The 24972-nt window shown below is 41.0% G+C and overlaps 1 protein-coding gene across 2 annotated transcripts in view; it reads right to left on the bottom strand.

Moving 5' to 3' along the window:
* Positions 1-2292: 2292 nt before the first annotated feature.
* Positions 2293-24972, bottom strand: part of GNE (glucosamine (UDP-N-acetyl)-2-epimerase/N-acetylmannosamine kinase) — a 40537-nt gene continuing 17857 nt past the window's right edge. For both annotated transcript variants that reach the window (XM_082656344.1, XM_082656343.1), the window contains 10 exons: positions 22800-23251; positions 19469-19621; positions 16908-17120; positions 14440-14527; positions 13494-13704; positions 10838-10967; positions 10248-10469; positions 7684-7866; positions 4954-5070; positions 2293-4433 (listed from right to left, as the gene is read on the bottom strand). In XM_082656344.1, the coding sequence (XP_082512470.1) occupies positions 4198-4433; positions 4954-5070; positions 7684-7866; positions 10248-10469; positions 10838-10967; positions 13494-13704; positions 14440-14527; positions 16908-17120; positions 19469-19621; positions 22800-23251 (2005 nt within the window). In that variant the 3' untranslated portion in view covers positions 2293-4197. The remainder of the gene's footprint in view (positions 4434-4953; positions 5071-7683; positions 7867-10247; positions 10470-10837; positions 10968-13493; positions 13705-14439; positions 14528-16907; positions 17121-19468; positions 19622-22799; positions 23252-24972) is intronic.

The raw sequence follows: 24972 nt of genomic DNA, 5'->3' as shown, positions 1-24972 counted from the left end.
ACACACAAGCTGGTAGTCCTTGAGCCACCATGTAAAAAGTTCTACAATCCTGAAGCCACCATGCTATGAGGAAGCCCAAATCAACCAACGTGGAGAGACCTGGAAACTACAAGCAAAGAGAGATGCATGGCCAGCCCTATTCCAACCTCCTATTCCAGCTCCAGCCACTGTCTAACTGCACGTGCATCTGATGCCCTGAGTCGGAATTGCCAGGTAAAGCCTTTCCAAAATTCCTGACCCACAAAAACCATGAGAGAAAATGATTACCGTGTAAGCCTCTTAAGTTTTGAGGTGGCAGTAGTAGCTTTGGATTGTTTCTAATGCCTACATTACTCACATGGGGCTTCATAAAAAGGAAGGAGTTGGTTCAGAAACTCAGTGAGTGCTCAGTATTTAGTTTCAAACCTCTTTCTTGGGACCACTTTGATTTTTATGTCAGATTTTAAATGGATTCAACATAGTATTGGAAGTACTAGCCAGAGCGCTTAGGCAAGAAAATAAAAGGCATCCACGTTGGAAAGGAAGAAATAAAACTGTCACTATTTGCAGATTACATGATTTTATATATAAAAAACCCTAAAGACTCCACCAAAAACCTGTTACTAATAACTACTAATAAATGAATTACGTTGTAAGATACAAAATTAGTATACAGAAATTCGTTGCATTTCTGTACACTAATAACGAACTATCAGAAAGAGAAGAAAACAGTCCCGTTTACAATTACATCAAAAAGAATAGAACACCTAGGAATAAGTATAACCAAGGAGGTGAAAAAACTGTACACTGAAAAGTATCAGACACCGATGAAAGAAACTAAAGACAGACCCCAAGCTCATGGATTGGAAAAATTAATAAACTCAAAATGGATTAAAGACTTGACTATAAGGCCTGAAACCATAAAAATCCTAGAAGACACAGGCAGTATAAGCTCCCTGACATCAGTCTTGTGATGATTTTTTTGGATTTGATGCCAAAAGCAAAGGCAACAAGAGCAAAAATAACTGGGACTACATCAAACTAAAAAGCTTCTGCACAGCAAAAGAAACCATCGACAAAACGAAAAGACAGCCTACTAAAAGGGAGAAAATATTTGCAAATCATACATACAGTGAAGGGTTCATATCCAAAATATGTTAAGAATTCATACAACTCAATAGCATAAAAACAATCCAATTTAAAAATAAGAGGATTTGAATAGACATTTATCCAAAGAAGCCAAACAGCTGGCCAATGGGTAAATGAAAAGGTGCTCAACATCACTAATCACCAGGGAAAATGAAAATCAAAACCACAATGAGATACCACCTCACATTTCTTAGAATAGCTGTTATCAAAAAGACAAATAAGTGTTGGAGAGGAGGTGGAGAAAGGGAACCCTTGTGCACTGCTGGTGGGAATGTAAACTGGTGCAGCCACTATGGAAAACAGAATGGAGGTTCCTCAAAAAATTATAATGAAATTCCCATATGATCCAGCAATTCCAGTTCTGGGTATTTATCTGAAGAAAACACAAACATTAACTCAAAAAGATATATGCACTCTTACATGCAGCATTATTTACATAGCCAAGGTAATGGAAACAACCTAAGTGTCCATCAGTGGATGAATGGATAAATAAAATGTGTAAATATATATGACAGAATAGTATTCAGCCATTAGAAAAAAAATGAAATCTTGCCATTTGTGAAACATGGCTAGACCTTGAGGGCATTATGCTAAGTGAAATAAATCAGACTGAGAAAGACAAATACCGTATGATCTCACTTACATGTAGAATGTTAAAAAAACAAAACCAAGCTCAGAGAGAACAGATTGGTGGTTGCCACAGGTGGGGGGTTGGGAGGTGGGGAGTGGGTGAAGAGGGTCAAAAGGTACAAACTTCCAGTTATAAGTCATGGGGATGTAATGTACAGCATGGCGACTATAGTTGATAATACTGTATGGCATATTTGAAAGTTGCTATGAAAGTAGATCTTAACAAGGGAAAAAAACTCTTAACTATGTATTGTGACGATATTAGCTAGACAGTGTGGTGATCATTTTGCAATATATATTTTAAAGTTATATAACAATGCTTTCTATTAACAAAGTTTTTTGGTGGGGTGGTTGTTAAATCAATATTAAATGCCTTAAAGAAGTTATATGACCTTCAGAAAGTAAGGAGCACAACAAATCTCTTTTGGGAAGGGGAATGCTTTTAGCTAATGAGCTAATTAAGAACAAAACAAAATACAGAAATGGCAGGATTTCCACAAGGAAATACATTTATTTTTTTAGAATTTGGCTCAGAACAGTAAAATAAAAATATTTACATTAAAATAAATTAAGATGTGATCATTTAGCTATATGTAATAATTATGTTGGAATATATTAGCCTTTCCATGAATTTAATAAAAACTAAGATTTGGTTTTAGATTCAATACCATCCTTCCAAATATTTGGTATGAAACTTGGTAGCAGTGCAACTGTCTGGTGTATGCAGTGGTTGTAGGTTTTATCAAAGAACAGCTGATGCCCCTTCACGGTATACCGACCCGCCCCACACACTGATGGCCAAGCCAACTAGCTTCCTTCCCAGGAATCAACCAGGACCTGGAGATTATTTCAGAGCTGACAGAGTTCTAAGAATCAGCCAACCTAGCTTTTCACGTTAACCCACCAGGAAGGAAGTAATTCAAATGCAAACTTGATTCCTTCATTTTATATGTGAACACAGAAATAATGCTGTAGAAACCTTCAGGTTTTCCTAAAATAATAAACAATCTGAAAAACATATGCATGTCCTTTTTAAGGTCATCTAAAAGTACCCATAAAAACCTGTCACTAGACCAAATACTGTACTGGCAAAATTACCACAGCATACAGGAATATTTTATTAAATTCACCACTGAGAGAGAGTGTCAAGGATGAGTCGATTCATTTGCTAATAAGATATTCTTGTGAAAGCTCTTGGTAGCCTGGAATAAATTAGAATATATTTGCACTTTGGAAGTTTTTGATATGAAGAGAGGTTTGTGTGGCTTAGCAGAAAAAACACAGAGGGACCCGGGTCAAACCCTGTCTTTAAGACTCATTAGCCACGCGGCTTTAGGCACACCGCTTGACTTAGTTTGGGGTTCTATAAAATGGGAATTAAAACACCTACCTTACTGGTTGTGAGAATTTAGAATAATGCATATGAAGCACCAAGTTCAGAGCCTGGCACACAGTAGGCACTTAATAAATGGTGGCTATCAGTATTTCTTCCAGGTTGAAATTAATAGCAAGAACCTTGGCCTTTGTTATCTTGACACCAATTCGAGCGTGGAATCTTATTTAGCCAGAATCCAGATTTCACAGATGTGGGCTCTAGGTATGACACACAACAAACACTGCCTTAATCAACACTCCAGGGTCATATTCAACATAGTATGAAAAGCTATTGAAGGGAGAGGTGTCTGCTTGTCAGTAGCAAGGATCCTTCTGGGATGGTTAATCTTTCAGAGGCTGTAAGTCCTAGTGGCTTCTCAGCTGGCCTTAAGAAGATAAGGACAAGGTCACTAAGGCCACTGTAATTCAGATCCCTGAACTAAAGTTGCTCAAGATTCTGAGAGAGTAATAGCAAATAACATCTTTCAACAAGTAATGTTTGGGGGTGAGAGAGACATACACCTGATGTCCTGATCGTGGCCATGGTTTCATAGGTATATATATGTCAAAACTCAACCAAGTTGTGCACTTTAAAAAATACCTCAATAAAACTGCTTTAAAAAGGTTTTACTTAAGCCCTTCATGGTGAGATTTCCTTCTGTTCCCTGACTGGATCCCTTTCTGTGTTCTGAACTTAGGGTCAGAGGAGGAAGGATTAATAATCCAAACTCCAGTATCAAGGTCACACCCCAAGCAAGGCCTGCAGGTCTAAGTGGTACATCTAGTAAGCAGAGTCCTAAGGCTTCCTCGGCTACTACTGTAGCTCCTTTTGGCACAGAAGATTGTGACAAGGTTTGAGCTGAAATGACCGCACAAGGAGCAGCATCTACAAAAACGGGTTGGGAAAAGTGACTCTGGAAGAGACTAAAAGCAAAAACTCTGCCAAAGTCGCCTGCCAAATAAATTGAAATACCAAATTTGCCTTTTAAGAAATGCTCATCTAGAAGACAACCTGATTCTGCCAAGGAGCTCTTGAATCTCGGTCCACGTCCACTCTTCGGAGGACTAGTAGATCCTGCGAGTCGTGTAGTCCAGAACCATGCTGGCCGCGCCGAGCAGGGCGGGTTCCACCAAATCCGAAACCACCACGTCCACGTCCTGAACCGAGGACAAGGCTTGCTGGCGGATGACGTCTTTGACAGTGTGGATATAGTGACTGGCTAGGACTCCAGAGAGGATCACAAGGGAAGGATTCATAGTGTGGAGGATGTTCACAACCGCAAGACCCAACGCTGTTCCAGCTACAGGAAAACAAAAATTAAAAACAAGTTTTCGGGGAGAGAGCCAAATCCAAAGTCAAAGAGGAAGGTGGAAAAGAGCACCAGCCAGGAATAGTTCGTTCACACTACCTCATGGAAGCAGTACTTTTTAAGCTGTTTATATGATTTATCCTTAATATGAAAAAATGATTATGTGATACTTTGAAACGAAAAGAGCTGGGTATAAAACTGTACATATACTATACTATATGATCTCAACTATGTAAAAAAAAATAGACTGGAAGGAAATGTTAATAGTTGATATCTCTGAACAGTAAAACTAAAAGATACTTTTTCTTACTCTCCTGTATTTCTCTAAATTTCCAGAAAATGAACAAGTAGTTTTTTCATAGTTGTAAAACAAAACAAAAACCTGTTTAAAAAGGCAACACTGCCAAATACCTTGAACAGTAAGTAGGAAAATTACCTCTGCACTGGACCTGAGGGCTGGGCATTTGTCGGAGCCCTGGGCTGTCAGAGCTGCCCAGACCCGCGTGCTCACCTGTTCTCAAGATGCTCTGGGCCTTTGCATTGCCAAGTTTCGCAGCTTGGATGAGATGGAGTGCGCCCACAGCTTCGTCTTTTGGCACTGACATCCCTTCCACCAAGAGCTGGTCTTCTGTTTGAGCAGAGGTGAGAAGGAGAAGCAGTCATTCATGAGCTTCGGAAGGCCAAGCTCATAATTATGCCTGTGGGCGGCAAGCCTCCAAGTGGGAAGATGATAATCTCTTTTCACATTTGCAAAGCTTTTTATCATTCGTAAATATCCATATACATTTGCCAGAGGGCTTTGCTGCCTGCTTATACATCATCCAGAACTTCTCTAACTGGAAATCCTCAACTCTGACCAGAGCCTCCTTCACTTCCCCCTTCCATATTAAACAATCTTGAAGTGTTTTTTTCCCCCCAAATTACCAGAACTCCTCTGCATTCATCTCCTCCCTTATCTATGCCAGATGCAAGGCTGCATTATTTGCCAGTGACCCACAGTGGCAGGAAGGCACAGCACCTCAGAAACGGACAGACCTGGGTTCAGCTGTCAGCTCTACCACCACGGGCTGCACTACCCTGCCCATGTCACCTCCACGTGTTTCTCTTCTAAGACTGGGGTAATGATACCTACCCTAGCAGGATTCCTTTAGGGATTAAATGAGAAAATGGACTTAAGTACTCAAGTTAAGTGCTGGCCAGAGTAAATGCTAAATGAATGGTAGATATTTCTGTAGTTATCTGTAGTCCTTGACTTTCTGCCCCTCACACTGCCAGCCACCAACCCAGATTCAAACTCCTTCCTCATCTGCTATTACTTGGGCTCTGATGGGAGAAAATCCCAACCAAGCAGACGGTTACCTAGACACCAAGTGGTGGTCTCCTGTCTTCCAGGGGCCCTCACAGCTGCTCTGGCCACTCTCTCCCATTCCCGTTCATTGCCCTTCTCAGCCTTCATCTCCTCAGACCGTCTATCCCAGCTCCCGCTACCAAGAGATTTCCCCATTTCTGACCTCTCAGATAAAGGATGCCTCCAGGTAGAACTCCCTTACTCCTCTGCCCCGGCTTATAAACAGGTCTGTGTTCGCAAATCCCGCTGCTCTCCCTCTCTCGCCCCTCCACCAGGGCTTCACAGCTCATCTCTCCCTCTCTCCCCAGGGGCCTTTTTGTAAGGGCTCCTCCACCCTTCCCCTCCTGCGTTCTCAACCCTCACTTCTGCTCCTACTCAGGGTAGTTAGGCTTCTGCTCCCACTTGACTGAACTTCTTTAAGATATGCATTTACCCCCATGGGGGCAAAAACTGGTTCTTGTGGGCAAAAAAATTCTTACTCTTTTTATACAGACAGTAACAACAGATAAACAATGTATCTGTGGTATTAAAGTTTCATGGGGTTGAATGATTAGGAAAAATTGTCTAAACATTTAGGCTCCTTAGTGGGGGGGGGGTGTTGATAAAAATGAGACTGAAAAATAAACACTGTTTTCAGGGCTTCAAATGATGTCCTTCCTCAGGGTCAAAGCCAATTAACTTTCTGGTTTCCTCTTACTCAGCACTTGACACTACCCACTACCCTCCCTGAAACACTCCCTTTTTGGTTCCTGTGACTTTAGCCTTTCCTGGTTTTCCTCCCTGCCCTCAAGTGCTGACATTTCACAGGATTCCACCCTGGACTTTCATCTCACTGCAAGTCTCATTCACAGGTTTAATGGCCACCTCAGTGCCCATGATTCCAAATCCTGACTTCAGTCCTGTCCCCTCTCCTGAGCATCAGACCCCTGCAGCCAGCTGCCTCCTGCACGCTCCCACCTGCATGTCCCACTGGTTCCCAACCGTCAGCTTCTGCCAAGCCCTGTTCCTCCTCTCATGTCCCCACCCCCAAAGGTGTCCACCCAGAAAACTGGAAGTCACTCTAGAACTGTCCCCCTTAAAGCCAGCCTCCATTCAACTACCATTTTCCCGCTAGAAAAAAAAAGTGTGGTGAAGAATCTAAAATTTGGATCTATGTCTTTACCCTAAAATTTTTCAGTGGTTTTTCCATTAGCTGCTGGTCCTGGCTTACCTCTTGCTACACTATACCCTGCCTTGCCCTTATGCACCAACACCACTGTTTCCTATGCTTGGAAATGCTCCCTGGCTCATCCAAACTTGCCTCAATAATTCTGTTTACCCTCTTGACTCTCAACTCCCAGGACAGCACCCTAACGCTCCCTTCCCTGTATGGAGAGGGCGGGGAGGGAACACTGGTGTCCTTCCTATATGCATCTATGTTCCTTGGCCATCGTTCTCATTCCACTTGACACACCATGTTGTAATGATATTAAACGACTCCCTCTTGAATTAGACTAGAAACCATCCTGACATTAATAACATGTCCAGAAATAGGTGTAATTCAAATAAACCTCTCAGTTGAAAAACTGTAATATGTTCATCCATTTAATTCTCCATTAAAATCTCTATTAAGTACCCAACCTGTGCTAGGGGCTGAGAAGGCAAAAATGAAAGACATCTCCCCTGCTATCCTGGAGCTCAAGACCCCGGCCCTCCCAGTGCTGGAGAGGAAAGGTATTAATACGGGTCAGGACCAAGAAGACTTTGAGCTGCAGTATGTGGAGCCCTGATTTTCCTCTAGGGAGTGAAAAGGTTAAAAGTTCTGGTGTCAGCGTTCAGCTCTCTTTGGAATATCTACTTTGAAGTACTTGTCTACCATTTGGCTATTTAATTCCTCAGGTGAAAGAAACCGACCATCATGTAGCTTTTTTGCTTCCCTCTGCAAGGCCATTCCAGAGGCATATGCTTCAATACACCCATGGCTTCCACAGGAACAGTCAGGCCCATCCAGGGACACCACAATGTGGCCAAGCTCTGCAGCGCAGAAGGAGCTGCCATGGATCAGTTCATGCTGATGGATGATCCCCCCGCCAATTCCTATAGTGAGAGACGACAATCACTGAAGTGGCTCTGCACCTGAAACAGAAAACTGCTATGGCAACGCCTCCTCTGTTTAGCAAAGCTTTGGAATGTGAGGTTCTATATGGTGCCTACTTTCCTAGATAGCTGAAATTTACTAAGTACCAAAGCTTTACCTGGAATCATTTTGTATGGAAATATTTTTAGCTGATCCTCCAATGCCCTGTGTTGCATCTGCTTGGCTCACTATGATTTCAACTTGGTTCTCACCAAGGCCTTCTCCAACACTCAAGTAAGAGCCTAGTAGCCATGCACACACAGTTGCCCAGAAGCAGCTGTCAACCAAGGAGAGACAGGAGCCAGCAGATTAAGTGGACAACTCTGGGTAGATTTCAACCCCCACTGTCCTCAAGGCAACTTTGATAATACATCCTCTAATGGCTCCCCTGCTCTGTCCCACTCTTCCCACTCCCTCACTCCTGCTTCTCAGAATCACCTCCAAAATAAAATACCCACACTGAACTCCTTGTCTCAGGCTCTGCTGTGGGAGAAACCCAAGATAAGACAATCTTTCTGAAAGGTTTCATACACTACCTGCTTTTTTTTTTTTTTGCAGTACGCGGGCCTCTCTCACTGTTGTGGCCTCTCCCGTTGCGGAGCACAGGCTCCGGACGCACAGGCCCAGCGGCCATGGCTCATGGGCCCAGCCGCTCCACGGCATGTGGGATCTTCCCGGACCGGGGCACGAACCCACGTCCCCTGCATCGGCAGGCAGACTCTCAACCACTGTGCCACCAGGGAAGCCCCCACCTGCTTTCTTAAACAGAGAATATGAAACATGGTTTTGCCTCTTCATAATGCCACCATGTCTAAAAATCTATGATTCAATAATTTTGAATATCGATGAGTACTTTTTGTTATGGAGTTGAGGAGCTAGTAAGGGGTAAAGGGCGTTTTGCTTTAATAGGGTCTGCATTTTAGAGTTGTCCTGCCATCTCTTACTTCTTGTGGCACCTACTCATCAACCCTCACTCCTCTAATTTGCAGGTTATTACTGCTCTGAACTAGGAAATGATATCCAAGCTTGCTAAAACTGTGTCCGAGACTAAGAGAAGTGCATGAGCTCAGCATTAGGGAGGTAGTATAACGTGGAGTTTAAGAGCACACACGGTTTTATACATATTAGGATAGCGCAGGGAACTCCACTGTACAGTAGAAACTAACACAACATTGTAAAACAGCTATACCCTAATTAAAAACAAAAAAAAGAGCACGCACGATTTGAAGTTAAGCATATGTGGGACCAAGTGCTGCCTCGAACGCTGACTACCTGAGCCCGTCTTCTCATTTAAAAAAAAAATTGGGGGCTTCCCTGGTGGCGCAGTGGTTGAGAGTCCGCCTGCCGATGCAGGGGACACGGGTTCGTGCCCCAGTTCTGGGAAGATCCCACATGCCGCGGAGCAGCTGGGCCCGTGAGCCATGGCCGCTGAGCCTGCGCATCCGGAGCCTGTGCTCCGCAACGGGAGAGGCCACAACAGTGAGAGGCCCGAGTACCACAAAATAAAACAAAACAAAACAAAACAAAAAAACCAAATTGAGACATCAGCAAAAGTGGCAGAGTAGGGAACTCCAAAAGCCCATCCCTTCACTAAAGCAATGAACAAACTGGCAAAAACTGTCAGAATCGAGTTTTTTGGAACTCTGGAAACTAACCAAAACCTTACAACAACCAGGGGAACAATTAATCAAGAAAAAACCGGCTGAATCTTAGTAAGAGATTTCTGGCATTTTCTGGTCCCATCACACCCACCCCTCACCCCCCAGCTTGGCGATGGCCTAGAATAATAGCCTACATTGCCAGTACAGATGGCAATATGGAGAGAGCAGAATGAACCTTCTTCTCAAAGAATTGTGGTGGTTTGTTTTGACCTGCTTGGTGGCTCCCAGAGGACCAGCTCAAAGGGCTTGCCTTTATCTCACCTACCCCAGAACTTTCCCAGGGCTGAGGGGGCTATCCAGGGGGCACTCGCCAAAAACATTTAAAGGCAAAATATAGTTATTAGTCTCTACTGCCTAGGGCAATGGACAACAGTTGTGACAAACAATATACTAACCAAAGAGAGTAGGAGGAAATCCTGGAGAATGAGCAATGAGAAGCTTTGGGGAATAAGGGCTTTGAATAGCTCAGACGATTCCTGGGAAGTTAGAAGGCCAATGCATGCACAGGGCGGGGCACATGCTCAGAAAAGACCTGGGCGGGCCCTCACTCTCACCTTCAGGCTCTACTCAAGCAGGAAGTGAAGGTGAAAGCTGACTTGTAAACTGCCTGGCTGAGTGGTAAAGGCACGTGCCCCAACACACACCCTAGCTCCTGAAGCAGCCGTCTCTACTCCTCTTACCTGTGCCTGTGATAAGTGTCACAAAGTTTTCAAGGCCCTTTCCTTGGCCAAATTTCCTTTCTGCAAGGGCAGCACAGTTGCCATCATTGTCTACCCATACGGGGAGATGCAAAGTGTCAGACAGGGGGGTCCTGAGATCCACAGAGTTCCACTCTTGAATCAGTTTGGTTGAATGCAGCACAATTCCTTCCCGAGGATTTACACGGCCACCTGTGGAAATGCCTGGGCTCCACCACAAACACAAGGAAAATGATTCTAATGAGCAATCTCAGAAAAGTGTGCTGACTTTCTGGGCTTGGAACACTAATTCACCCAAGATCTCCTAAAACAAACATTACCAAGGACTGCAAGGAAATGTAAGGCAGTTCTGAGCTAAATCTGTGGCTCCCCATATGTTGACAGTTCCATCAATGCTTCTCTCACAATGTTTGTTGGGGTCCCAGGAAGGCCCCATGCTTGGGGCCCACAGACAGGCCCTGGAACCATCTACACACAGGGCAGACAGTGACCTGATGTTCCATCATGCATCAGAACTCAGCAAACCGTACATTAAAATGAACATTGCTTAGGTATATAATTTACAATCTCACCTACTCCCAAAATTCTGCAGTTCAGTTTTACAGCTTCTGCTGCAGCTTCTACACACATCTGTAGGATTAAATTAATCCTCTCTTCATAGGTTTTAGGATTGAACTGAGTATACTTCTTAACTATTTCACCCTGAAAGAGAAAAAACAGATCTGTCTCATGGGTCTCAGCTAAGGAGCATACACTGAATCTTTGACCTTTTTCACAATAAATCAGACATTACTCTAGGACAGTACTGCAGAGTCAGATGACTGCTGGGGAAGGGAGCCACTGTCTGGCTTGGGCCAGCCCTGGGATACACTCAGGTAGTTTCCTGGGAAGACAACCTAGCATATGGCCGTTGAAGCAATGACAACTCCACAGCCAACCAGATGGGCCCTCTCTTAAACATAAGGTGAATGTTGGCTAATCTGAATCGTCATTAGAAGATCATTTTTAACTCTTTCAGGTTGACAAAATTTCCTTGTTTAAATACTGAAGCAACTAAATAAATATCCTAAGTCATTAAGCTTTAATCATCTGCCATAACTGAAGTCAATAATGGTATGGAACCATGATGTTTAAATTACTGTGCTTAGTGATATGTTTTAATACCAATCAGAGACAGTCCCTCCTAATTATTCTTGTTTTTAAATTTCTTTGCTCTTCTCACTTGTGTATTATTTTAAGTAAATTTCAGAATAATGTGGTTAAACTTTAAAAAGCCTCACTGAAATTGACTAGAATTACGTTAAACTCATAATTCAATTTGGAAAGTGCTGACATTTAAAAAAATACTCAGCACTCCTAACCAGGATATTTTTCAAGCCTTTATATTTTAAAGTTTTTAGATTTTCTTTTTATAGATCATATAGTTTTCTGGTTTAGGAAACCAGAAAACTTTATTTTATAAGTTCTGTTGTTCTAAATAGGATCACTTTTTCCATTCTTCTGTTATTAATGGATTTTTGTCCATTTACAAGGGTTAAAGCTGTCACTAATGACTCATTAAAAATAAACCTAGTTGTGCTTCTCTGCCTTCACTGTGCATCAGAATCACCTGGGCAGCTTTGAACAAATATTGATGCCTAGTCCCTACCCCCAGAGACTGGCATCTAACTAGTCTGGGGTGGGAGCCAGGCATCCATATATTTTTTAAAGCTTGCAGGTAACACTAATGTGCAATCAGGGTTGACAAATACTCACCTACAGAAAAATTCAAATCTTTACCTACAATTTCATATAAGTAAAAAGGTATTGATATTTATATATTTATCATATCTAGCCATTTTACTGAATTGTGTTATTCTACAAGCTTGTTGGTTTATTCGTATTGTCTATAAATAACATTTTTTGTTTTACCCTGTCCACAATCGCCATTTTTGCTATTCGTTCCTTGCTTTATTCCCTGCCTAACTTTGAGAATTATGTTAAATGGTGCAGAAAACATCCTTCTTTTCCACTTGATTTTAATAGGAATACCTATAGAAATGCCGCTACAGAGGGTGTTCACCATTGATATGGAATATATCTTTATGTTAAGAAAATATTTTTCTATTAATACTTTTTAAAGAGTATTTATAAAGGAGGTCTTTGTCTTCACTAAAATTATGTTTTGTTTTGCTTTTATTTGATCTAAACAACTTTGTGTTTAAAATCCTCTGTATTTCTCATGGATTCCTGAAACTTCACACATCTACAATGCTTCAAACAAAGATTTTTCTGTTAGGTTTATTCTTCCTTGTTAAGTCATCAGAGATCTTTTTTTTTTTTTTTTTTTTTGCGGTACACGGACCTCTCACTGTTGTGGCCTCTCCCGTTGCGGAGCACAGGCTCCGGACGCGCAGGCTCAGCGGCCATGGCTCACAGCTGCTCTGCGGCATGTGGGATCTTCCCGGACCGGGGCACGAACCTGTGTCCCCTGCATCGGCAGGCGGACTCTCAACCACTGCGCCACCAGGGAAGCCCCAGAGATCATTTTAACATGGACAGTTTGGTGTTTTATAAAGGTTCTGTCAACACTGTGGTGATGGTTTGGTTAAGAGATTGAAGGTATGCTGTATGCAGCTGAAATCATGATCTAGAGGAGAAGCAATTCCCCTCACCATTTGCAGACGCCCTCCCCTGGGTAGTGAGAGTAATCAACATACTCCATGCTCCAAGCTGTTACCAAGTATAGAATATCAGGTCTCCTGGGTGGCAGATGCTCTCTCTGATGCCTAATCGGTCTCCCATTGTCAACTCAAGTCTACTAACTTGGATTCCCTGAGAACTTTACTTCTTTAAAATGTTAGTGAGGGCTTCCCTGGTGGCGCAGTGGTTGAGAGTCCGCCTGCCGATGCAGGGGACATGGGTTCGTGCCCCAGTCCAGAAAGATCCCACATGCCGCAGAGCGGCTGGGCCCGTGAGCCATGGCCGCTGAGTCTGTGCGTCCGGAGCCTGTGCTCCGCAACGGGAGAGGCCACAACAGTGAGAGGCCCGGGTACCAGGAAAAAAAAAAAAAAATGTTAGTGATTAGTAAAATAGTGAGACACACATTGTAATGGAACCAAAAGTCAATACTGTGGGCAAATGATTACAAGCTCTTGTGTATGTTTCTAGTCCTACCTTCCAACCACACTTTTTAAAAATCAACTACTCGTATGGGATATAAAGTTAAAACCTTAGGAGTTATTTTACCTTCATGCTGACTATTGCAACTCGGAGGTTCGTCCCACCAAGATCAACAGCCAAGGCACTTAGAGTTTCAAGAATATGGTCAATATCTTGGGAGATGTTATCCTTCACAGGAGGAAAACAGAATTTCTTTTGTAGTGGCTCTTGAAGATCAATAGATTTGAGAAACTTCAAAATCCTCGGAACAGCATTTCCATCCCCATATATCTTTGAACTGCAATGTCCAAAAAGTCAATTAAATTGTTTCTCTTGTACATATTAAATTATATTGAGGACACAGTATTATTGGAATCTGAAATTTCGGGTAATAAATAGTTTGGGCTTCTTCTTTTAAAATAACAACATCTGGATCTCTTCAGCCACACTCTAACTAAATACCTTCATATTATCAATAGAATATCTAAAACCATTGTTGATTGCAATACAACTATTTCCTCCTGAGATATCATTAACAAATTGCCTGTAAGATCAAAGAAAAATTATCTTTGTTAAGCCAATTTCAGAATATATCATAGTTTGGGACAGTAAAAAAATTTTTTTTGCTTTTTTGGTTTTCATCTTTACTTTTGTAAGGAAAAAATTATTTTCAGAAAAAAAGAATCAAATAAAGGAAAATCTGATTAATTTGAAACAGAAAGGATAGTCTAAATTAAAATGCTGAACTATACTATTTTTAAAGAAAATCGTTACATTACTTTCTAATACTTACAGAAATTCAAAATAGGTTAAAGCAGTAGTTCCTAGCAGAAGTGCTGTATTAACTGAGACAAATTATTCTCCACTGGAACCCTTGGTAGAGTAACAGGGGGTAGATTAGCAAGCCCTGTCTCACCAGCAGATAGGGACCTCTAAGGATGCAGAATGAGAGCACCATTAGGGCGACTACACAGCTTGAAAATGGTGCCCAAAACAGCTCCTGTTTTAAATCACTTTAAAAGTATACACTCACCAAGGGTACTGTTTACCAAACTGAAGGTGCAGCGCTTGCAATATTTTGTCTTGGGTATCAGCATCCCGGACATGAAGGACATTCTCCCCTAGGTAAATCCAGTGCCGTATAGTGATTCAGAAGTGGGAGAAACCAAAGAATATAGAAATGAGCAGTGTGTCGTGCTTATAAGTAGCCCTATAACCCAGAAGGCTTCAAACAAGTCTTCTATTAGAGAGACGAACTTTTCTACTTTATACCTTTTAAAGCACTCTCAGCAAGATCTCCATATATCAGATAAGTAAGGGGCCGTAGGTTCCTTTATTCCCAAAGAGAATAAATCAAGCTCTTGTTTGTTTATTGGAATAAATAAGGTAATTAATCCAGTATCCACTTGCCACTCATCTGTTCATCCAGCGTGTCCACTCTTTCCATCTGTCCTACCTTCCATCTACTCAGCCAGTTGTGGGATCAACTGGTCAGGCCAGGTTGCCAGTTAGTCAACTGGCCAGTCAGCTGTTGATGCAGTCACTTCCTTTCCATACATTTTCTGACCAATTTGAGGGAGTAAATACAGTGACAATGACATGTTTTTTCAATAGACTTGGATATGAAGAGGAGAAAAGCATAAGGGTGGTGGCTGGGGAGAGGTTGTTTTGTACTGTTTTGTTTTGAAGATACCAGAGACTTAGGCATGTTTAAATGCCGAGGAGGCTAAAGATACATGGAAGAGAAACGTCCTTGAGAAGCCAAGAGGGGTGGGGGTTTAGAACACAGGTAGAAGGCAGAGCAGTGGACAGGCAGGGGTGACCCCACACCCTCCAATGTAAAGAAGGTAAGAAGGAAAGGATAGAGGGGCATGTGTTTGTGTAAGTGTGGTGGCAGAAAGGACTGCCTTTTTTTTTTAAGAGAAATCTTTTTTTTAAATAAATTTATTTATTTTTGGCTGCATTGGGTCTTTGTTGCTGCAGGCAGGCTTTCTCTAGTTGAGGTGAGCGGGGGCTGCTCTTCGTTGCGATGCGCAGGCTTCTCATTGCGGTGGCTTCTCTTGTTGTGGAGCACAGGCTCTAGGCGTGCAGACTTCAGCAGTTGTTGCATGCAGGCTCAGTAGTTGTGGCTCGCGGGCTCTAGAGCACAGGCTCAGTAGTTGTGGTGCACGGGCTTAGTTGCTCTGCGGCATGTGGGATCTTCCTGGACCAGGGATCGAACCCGTGTCCCCTGCCTTGGCAGGTGGATTCTTAACCACTGCGCCACCAGGGAAGTCCCAGGACAGACTGCTTTTGCTAGAAGACCCTGGTACCAAATCCAATGTTCACATCTTATTTGAACTCTCAGCATCATTCAACACCACCTCCTTGAAACCCTTTCTTTTCTGGGCTTTAATAATATCACACTCCCGGTTTTCTGGCAGTTCCTTTTCAGTCTTCCCTCCTGGCCCTTCCCTCCTCATCAGAAGGGCTCCAGAGTTTGGTCCTAGGCTCCATTCTCTTCCCTATTTACATGTTCCCCCTGGGTAATCTCATTTCATCCCTTGGTTTTAAATACCATTTCTGGCACAGTGTGTCATTATCCTCAATATCCTTTGTACAGTAGCAGAATTTTTAGCTTGGCATCTAATCACCCAGCTAAAGGCTATATGTATTCTTCAGCTACCCTTGCAGCTGGATGTGGCCATGTGACGACATTCTGATAGGATGTATGAAGAAATACTTGCAACTTCCAAGTTGTGCTTTTAGAGGGAAGGACATCTTCCCCTCTCCTCCTTTCCCAGTGGCTAAAATGTGCACTTGACAGCAAGAGATGGAGCAACCATCAAGAAGATAGATGGAGGCTAAGTCTCTGATGACTTACAGTGAGAAACAAAGAAAATCTAACTTATTTGAGGCACTCTTATTTTGGGTCTCTCTGTTACAGCAGCTGAACTGATATCCTAACTAAACACCATCTATACGCCATCACTCTCAAATTTGTATCTTCAACTTCAACTCTCCCTGGAACAACATAGCTGCCAACCTGCCATCTCCACTCATATCTAATAGGCATCTCAAACTTAACATGGCCATTAGAGAACTCTTAATTCTACCCACTCCCAAATTATTCCGTCCTCAGGGTACTCCGTATCAGGAAAGAACACCCCCACTACTCAAACCAAAAGTGTAAGAATTATTGTTGATTCCCTTCTTCATTTTACTGGGCACAGGAAAACGAAAGACTGGCATTCATATAACACATTCAACCACATTCTCTCTTAAACACAGCCATCAAAGACCATAATTAACTAAGAAACTCTTAGCTCTGATATTACAAAGACAATAAAAAATATGGTAATCAATGTGTGCTACCTATAGGTTTCAGCTACAATTGGTCATTAACCTCATTCACTCACTTACTGATAAACACACATGCCGGCACTGATACGTGCATACTTTATAATAACTCATACAAATGTATTAAGCTTAGTCAGTTGAAATATAAGCAAAGGTAAATACCTGTTTCTCTTCCAATCTGACGTGTTCCTAGGTTGATCACAGGTGTTCCAAAAGCTCCAACCTCTCGTACCCCACAGCTGCTGTTCCCAATCATACAACCAGCATGGGCAACCAGCTGTATAAACTGGTCAAATGGGACATGTTTAACTGCACGAAAATTGGGATGATGCTCAATGCCCTTCTTCCGCATCACTCGAACCATTTCTTTGCTCCCTGTGAAAATGAAAAGAACCAACTGTTAAATGGTTTACGAGATAAAGGAACAATTTTCATCGGCAAGTATAGCCCCACTTAAAGAAATATCCCTCATAAAAACTCATAACAGTTATTAGGGAAACAGTCCTTTTAATTACTGATCTTTTCATGAATGATGAACATCCAAAACATCTGGTCAGCCCTGTGTTTCAACTCGTCTAGAAACTTTAAACAGCAGCAGTGGGTCTCTTCAAACAGCACTCCACAAAGCAAATACTAACACCCCAGTAAAAGCTCTTACCTTACCAATTAAGAGGCTCAAGACAGGCCAACAGTCTCTGTCTCTTAAGCCAGGAGTTCCTAAATGGAAAGGTCTCGGGCTCCACGTACCAAGCCGATCAGAGGGCCTCTGCCTCAGCTATGCTCACATCTACAGTAACGACAGCTCGATGGGACAGCAAGCGCTCCCACTTACGTGGACTAAACAAGCTCTAAGCAAATACAGATTCTGAAACTGTGGCTGATATTTTACTTTACATGCATGACTTTGTTTTGAAAAGTTACAGATGTATGAGGGGGAGACGATATTCGTGTCCCTCTGCTTGCCTCTCTACTCACCCTTTCCTAGTGGCTGTGACCAAGGCGGGCAAGGAGGCTAATCTGATCAGTTACAAGGCAGGACGACGACCACACTGTGTCCACTGGTGTGCAGGAGCCGCGAATTTAACAGAAGCTGAGCATGCATGTGTTCTCCTTTTAACTTTCTCCATGGCAAGGCAGGCAACAGACTCAGGGGCTAACTCCTTAGAGCAGGCCCGGCCACTTCTCTCCTGCCAGAACATGCCAGTCATTACCTAGAACTCGTGTAGTGCAGGGCACGCCAGAAGCTGCTACTATTCCAAGGTTCAGATTTGGGTTCAACTGAAGGCTTCTCTTTGGCCCTATACGACAGGCACTAAACCTGTTTTCCAGAAAAGCCTACATTAGGGAATGGGGCACTAAGTCAGATAATGAGAAAGTGATGCCTTGATTCTTATTTCCCTCTTGTTCCTTGTGTATATTTTATCAAAAACCCTGTGAAAAGGAGAGGCGAGTGGCAGACATGATTTAGGCATTCCTGGGACCCTTTCCTTTCATAGGGGTAAAAAATCTCAAATTCTAAAGTATATACAATAAGGAAGGTATATTACAAACAATATCACTGACAATACTGAAGAAGAGATATAATTACATTATAAATATTTATGCAAAAATTTAAGGGATTAGAAAAGAATAAATATTAAGGTTTTTGAAATATTGATACATAACCTGGATGAAATCTGGGTTGGGGGTCTTAAAGTTTTTTTCCTACTAACACCCTACTTTGTTCCCCCTAACGGAAAAGATTATTCAAGACACACTAAGGGAAGGATTCTTTCAGTGTAAGATGGTGACATCTTGGCACTGCAGAGAAGGGATCCTGCCTCCTTTACCAAAAAATGCCTAAGAGCTCAGCAATGAGTGGTATCAGCTAATAATAACCAGTATCTGAAAATCCCTCAGTATCAGGCCCTGCTCTGGCATTTCCCATTTATATATCCCTACCATTAACCTAAGGTCTTACTAGCACTGGTTCCATCCACCAGTAGGTGATCAATCAGGTTAGGCTTAAGGATCAACTGGTTGGGAGCTAGAGATCGAAATTGCTTAAGCGCAAGATTAAATTAAGGTATAGCTAACATAAATAAGAGAACAAGAAATAAAAATAATGGCTATTTTACTGCAGTCAGTAGGATCATTACTTTCCTAGAGACACTCTTTCAGTTTCTAAGGTTTATATCTCTTGGCTATTGCATTTTTTTTTAACATCTTTATTGGAGTATAATTGCTTTACAATGGTGTGTTAGTTTCTGCTTTATAACAAATCAGCTATACATATACATATATCCCCATTATCTCCTCCCTCTTGTGTCTCCCTCCCTAGAGTCTGTCATACAGAGTGAAGTGAGTCAGAAAGAGAAAAACAAATACCATATGCTAACACATATATATGGAATCTAAAAAAAAAAAAAATAGTTTTGGCTATTGCATTTTCTCGTTGATGGAAACTGGAGGGAAGAGACTAAACATGAAACTAGAATGGAGATTTGAGATTTTTTTTTAAGTATTTATTTCTTTCCTATTAAGTTTCTACTAGACTTAATAATATCACAAACTCCTCAATCTACTGCAAAATCGGTGATCCTTTGAAAATCAGAATGCATTTCAGAATAGAATGGCCTTCAATGATAAGATGAGCAAGATAGGAAGGTCGGTCAAAAGAAGACATAATAGAAACATAAAACTGGAAAGGTAGGTGGCATACTTTCATTTTCAAGTTAAATTACCTGCATCAATATTTGGAAACAGAACTAGGGTCCGCTTGTTAAATGAGATAAGTGCATCCAATGTTAGTTCAAACATTTTTAGGGAATGCTTAATGTCCGTGGTCACAGGGTGCTGTAGTGCAACAATGTAATCTTTAGATTTTACATCATCACCTGTTTAAAGAAAAATCAAACCACATTGCTTCATTAGTTAAGAATCTTAAAGGAGGAAGAAGCAAATTCTAAAAAGCAAGACCCCAAAGTCTATGTTTTAAAATTCTGAGGAAAAAACAATTTGTCACATTCTAAGCAAGGCATCCAAATTCGGATCAAAGGATAAGAACTTACAGCAACAAGTCCAAGGATTCTTCAGGGAACTTAACGTTTTACAAAGGTGCTTGCTACCACAAACAAAATACATAATTTTAAATAGTAGACACTAGACTTCATTGTCTTAAAGTTCACAATATTTCAAAGCGTTAGAAAAATGTGACTCTTCCCAATTTCTAACTAGTGTTTCTAATGAATTATCAGCAATATTAATGAGTAATAATGTGTTGCAAATCAGGGCATTTAGAGATTGATTGAGCATGAAATAAATTTCGTATAATGCATAGGCATTTCCCCACTATCGCCCACCAGATTCAACAAACCACCAGTGTTTCTAACTCTGTTCAAAGGCCTAGAAAGGCTTCACTCATCCCCAGGCTGGGATCCCAAGGACAGTTCCTCAGCAAAAATGTAAAGTGTAAAAGATTTGGATGGACAGTGCCATGCCAAATAACACAAAGAATTCTGCAACAGGGCCTATATTATCCTATAAAACTGAAGATGAGCTCTACTCACTTATTTTTTTGTTTGTTTTGTTGTTTTCTTCTACTCTTTTTTTTTTTTTTTTTTTTTTGTTGCGGTACGTGGGCCTCTCACTGTTGTGGCCTCTCCCGTTGCGGAGCACAGGCTCCGGACGCACAGGCTCAGCGGCCATGGCTCACGGGCCCAGCCGCTCCGCGGCATGTGGGACCTTCCCGGACCGGGGCACGAACCTGTGTCCCCTGCATCGGCAGGCGGACTCTCAACCACTGCGCCACCAGGGAAGCCCCCTACTCACTTATTTTTAATGAAAGAATATATTTATTTGTGATATTAATTTTAATGATCAACTTTATCATGAATTATGTTTATCATTAATCCAAATTCAATCAGTAGCAGTTACTTTTTTAAATTTATTAATTTTTTTTGTGTGTGGTACATGGGCCTCTCACTGTTGCGGCCTCTCTCGCTGCGGAGCACAGGCTCCAGACGTGCAGGCTCAGCGGCCATGGCTCACGGGCCCAGCTGCTCCGCGGCATGTGGGATCTTCCCGGACCGGGGCACAAACCCGTGTCCCCTGCATCGGCAGGCGGACTCTCAACCACTGTGCCACCAGGGAAGCCCAGCAGTTACTTTTTATGATTTAATGGTAACAGAAATTTTTTACTAAGAATCTTCAGTAGTATTTGATTTAAAAGACTACAGGCTCCAAAATTTTATTTTAAAAAATGACTGGTCCCATATCATGTTCTAAACTGGGGGTGGGTTGGGGATATAATTACTAAATTTTTGTTCAAAGTAGTAAAAAAGAACAGTGAAAAAGAAAACACAGAGCGATGAGCTGGAGCTACCCATCCCTGGCAATAATACATTTTGTGCAAAGCCTGCACCTGGTCCTCGATGTATGACTTCTGACATTTATCTGCCTTTGTCTCCAGAACTCAGCAGCTTCAGCCCTTCCACACAACCGTTTCCATTACGGTACCATTACCTGGTTTTGGGTCAAAAAGTTCTATATTTACTGTGGTATTTCTTTCAATATTAGGAATGTAACATGTCTTTTTAACTTTGCTAATATTTTTATTAGGACTGTTATTTATTAATGTTCTGGTTACAAAGCTGCATGTTCTGAGTGGCTTACTCAATACTATTTTTCTTATAAGCAGAAGGATAACGTCAGAAATTGCAGGTTGAGAAGCAGGTACAGGCTTTGCACAAAAGGTATTATTGCCAGGGACAGGTGGCTTTGGCTCAATGTCTTTTTCCCCCCCACTGGTTTAAAAAAAAATCTAGTTTTTGCTATTTCGTCATTCTTCTTTTCATAAACTGCTTAAAAGGTTCCAAGGAGAACCTTAAGCCCTGCAAGTACAATTTTGCTGTATTCTGCTTTATAAGGGTTATTTTCTATTCATTACAAGTTTTTCAGAAATACAAAGTTTTTCAGAAGACATAGTGAGCTAACACTATAATCAGAACAGAATGCAAGAATGTTTACTTAGAAGCATGCAGAAAGGGGAGACTGAAGAGACAGAAGCCTGTTCCATCAGCATTATCTTGACAGGTTCCCTGATAGCTATGAATCTGTCCAAGGATAAGAAATATATAGAATGGATTAACTTATATAGTAGAAAAACCCAATTTATTTCCTGTTCTAATGTGATCTGGATTTAAAATATACACAATCACTTTGATTACACAATCACCAAATTAATTTACTATTAACTTCATTATTCAACAGATCTACCTCTTCACAGAGGAAAGTCCTAAATACCTAAATAGACGATTAGTCCTGATTGGCCCTCTAAATAGTACTCTCACTATAAATTAACTAATAGACATCGTGTGTAAACCTATTTTCTTTGCCTCTGAGTAGCAAAAATAATTTCCAGGAATCTAGATCATTGATCATTGAAGATTTCAGACCTTAAGGCTTACTTACAGAGGTAACAATCTCTAATGGTACAACTATGACTTCTGCTTTTTAATAATAATCATAATCCCTTATAACTGCTTTCAACATCCATTATCTCATCTGAGTATTCCAACAAGCCCATAAGAAAGGCATTAAAATTAAAAATAACAATTTGTTTCATTGAGCTAAAAAGCAAAATAAAGGAAAAAAAAACCTTAATTCTACTAACCAGAAGTGAATATTATAAATGACTTGGTGCACATACTTACCGACCTTTCTACGTTACTATTTTTATAAAAATGTATCATTATACGTATAATTTTATAGCTTGCTTTTTTTTCCTTTTTGATATATCAGGATCGGTTCCTGTAACTAATATTCACCTATAACATTATATTTAATGGATTAAAAGCATTCCATTTAAAAAATTCAATCCATTAAGTCTATTTTATAGAAAAGGTGAGTCTCAGAGAGGTGAAGTCATACCATTGGGCGAGATCTATGAACTAAAAACCTTGGCCTTCTGATTGCTAATGGAACATTCTACCCACAGTAGTTTCCAAAGGACAGAAGCATACCCGAACTTTCGGACAAAAGCAACCATTAGACTGAATGAAGTCTGATACATACCTAACCACATCCGAATGATGCTCATGTAGTCTTTGTTCTTGGCGGAGAGAAGTTTGTCATAGGAAGGGCAGCCTGCCAACAAGATGCGATCATGGTCCTCACACATGGATATCAGGTGTTGCTCTGCACTTCGGGTGCAGCACACATGATAATGAGCCAGTTTCGTTATAGCGTGTCTGATAGAGTCGTCAATGGTCCCACTGACTTCCCCCCCTTCAATGTGAAGGATTCGGATGTTCATCAAGGCAGCAGACGTAGCCAGAGCCAGGGCATCAAACCTGTCTCCATGAACAATCATGATATCAGGCTTCAGGCGGTTAAGAACATCTGGTAGCTTCACAAGGGCCAGGCCCACTGACTCCACCATGGCTGCCTCATCTTCCCCTCTGACAATTGTGTGTAGTCTGGTGTTAATGTCAAAGTCATCTTGTTCAATCATGCGATATGTGTTTCTAAAGCAGGAGAGAAATAACAATGTGAGAGCATGTTCTTAAGTACAGGGCTATAAAAACATCAACATTAACCCTGAAGGGAGAAATATTTCACAAAATTTCCTTGTTAAAATAAATGAACTGAAGTGTAACTTACACACAAAAATAAAAGCACAGACCATAAATATACAGATCACTTAATTAATTTTTCTACACAAACACCCCTCTAGCCACCACCCAGATCAACACATCCCGCACCTGGGAGGTCTCACTTGTGCCCCCTTCAGTGAGCACCTGGAGGGAGAAATATTGGAGGGAGAATGTTTTTATCAGGAAAAGAGAGAGTAAATTTTACAGTGGTCACAACTATTTCTTTCTTTTTTAAAATATATATAAATTTTTAAAAAGAAATATGCTACTTAATAGAAAAAAATTACTTATAAAAGCAGAGCTCATTAAAAAAAGTAGTATGGAACCAGGATACCTGACATGTCACTATAATATAAATTTCTGAATGATGGAAATTATCTCCTGAATTCTCTTTGTATGTTACCATTAATGCAGCATAATTCTGACTGGGGTGAAAATGTAGGTTTTTAAATTGGCTGTGAAATGCAGTTTCAGGTCTGTTTCATGCTTCAGTAACAACAGCAATTCTCAATGCCTTAAAGTTTCCTGCCTGTTATGACTAGATTTTAAAAGATCCGACTTTTTTTTCTAAATATACATTTATTGTTTAAAAATTGGAAAACACAGAAAATTATCATGCATAAACCTACCACTCGGCAATATCACTATTACCATTTTGATTTCTTTCTAGCCGTTTTATGCATAGTATTTCAACATGGTTGAGAACACATCATAGTACAATTCTGTAATCCAGTTAATCCATTTAACACTATATTTTCTCAGATCATGAAGGATTCTTTACATACATCATACTGATGCCTTAGTAGTCATTTTATAGATTCCTTTGGATTTTCCTACAAAAGCTATGATGTCATCTGTAAATAAAGACAATCTTGTGCCTTTATTTATATCTCGTTTCATTGCACTGGCTGTTACATGCAGTACACAGAGAAGGGTGAAAGTGGATGTCCTTACCTTGTTACCAATCTTTGGAGAAAAGCACAAATTTTATGTTAGCTATAGGTTTTTCACAGGTGGTCTTTATCAGACTGAGGAATTTCCTTTCTATTCCAAGTTTGCTAAAGGTTTTACCATAACTAGTTGTTGAATTTTGTCAAATGCTTTTTTAATATCTATTGAGATGAATGTGTTGGTCCCCCCACCCACCGCCTTTTTTCTTAATTGGGGTATAGTTGTTTTACAATGTTGTGTTAGTTTCTACTGTACAGTGAAGTGGAGTTTCCTGTGCTATAGAGCAGGTTCTCATTAGTTATCTATTTTATACATATTAGTGTATATATGTCAATCCCAATATCCCAATTCATCCCACCCCCACTTTCCCCCCTTGGTGTCCATAAGTTTGTTCTCTACATCTGTGTCTCTATTTCTGCCTTGCAAACTGGTTCATCTGTACCATTTGATTTCCCACTTTACTCTGTTAATACGTGAATCACACTAATTGATTTTCAAATGTTAAATCAATCTTGAATTCCTGAGATAAACCCACTTGGTCATGACGTATTATCTGTTTTTGTATATTGCTGGATATGATTTGCTAATTTTTTGTTTAAAATTTTTATGTCTAATTCATGAGGGATACTGATCTGAATTTT

The sequence above is a fragment of the Grampus griseus genome (assembly GCF_964374135.1).
Source record: "Grampus griseus genome assembly, chromosome: 6".
Lineage (NCBI taxonomy): Eukaryota > Metazoa > Chordata > Mammalia > Artiodactyla > Delphinidae > Grampus > Grampus griseus.
Note: the sequence above shows the minus strand (reverse complement) of the source record. Positions and strands in the feature narration are given on the sequence as shown.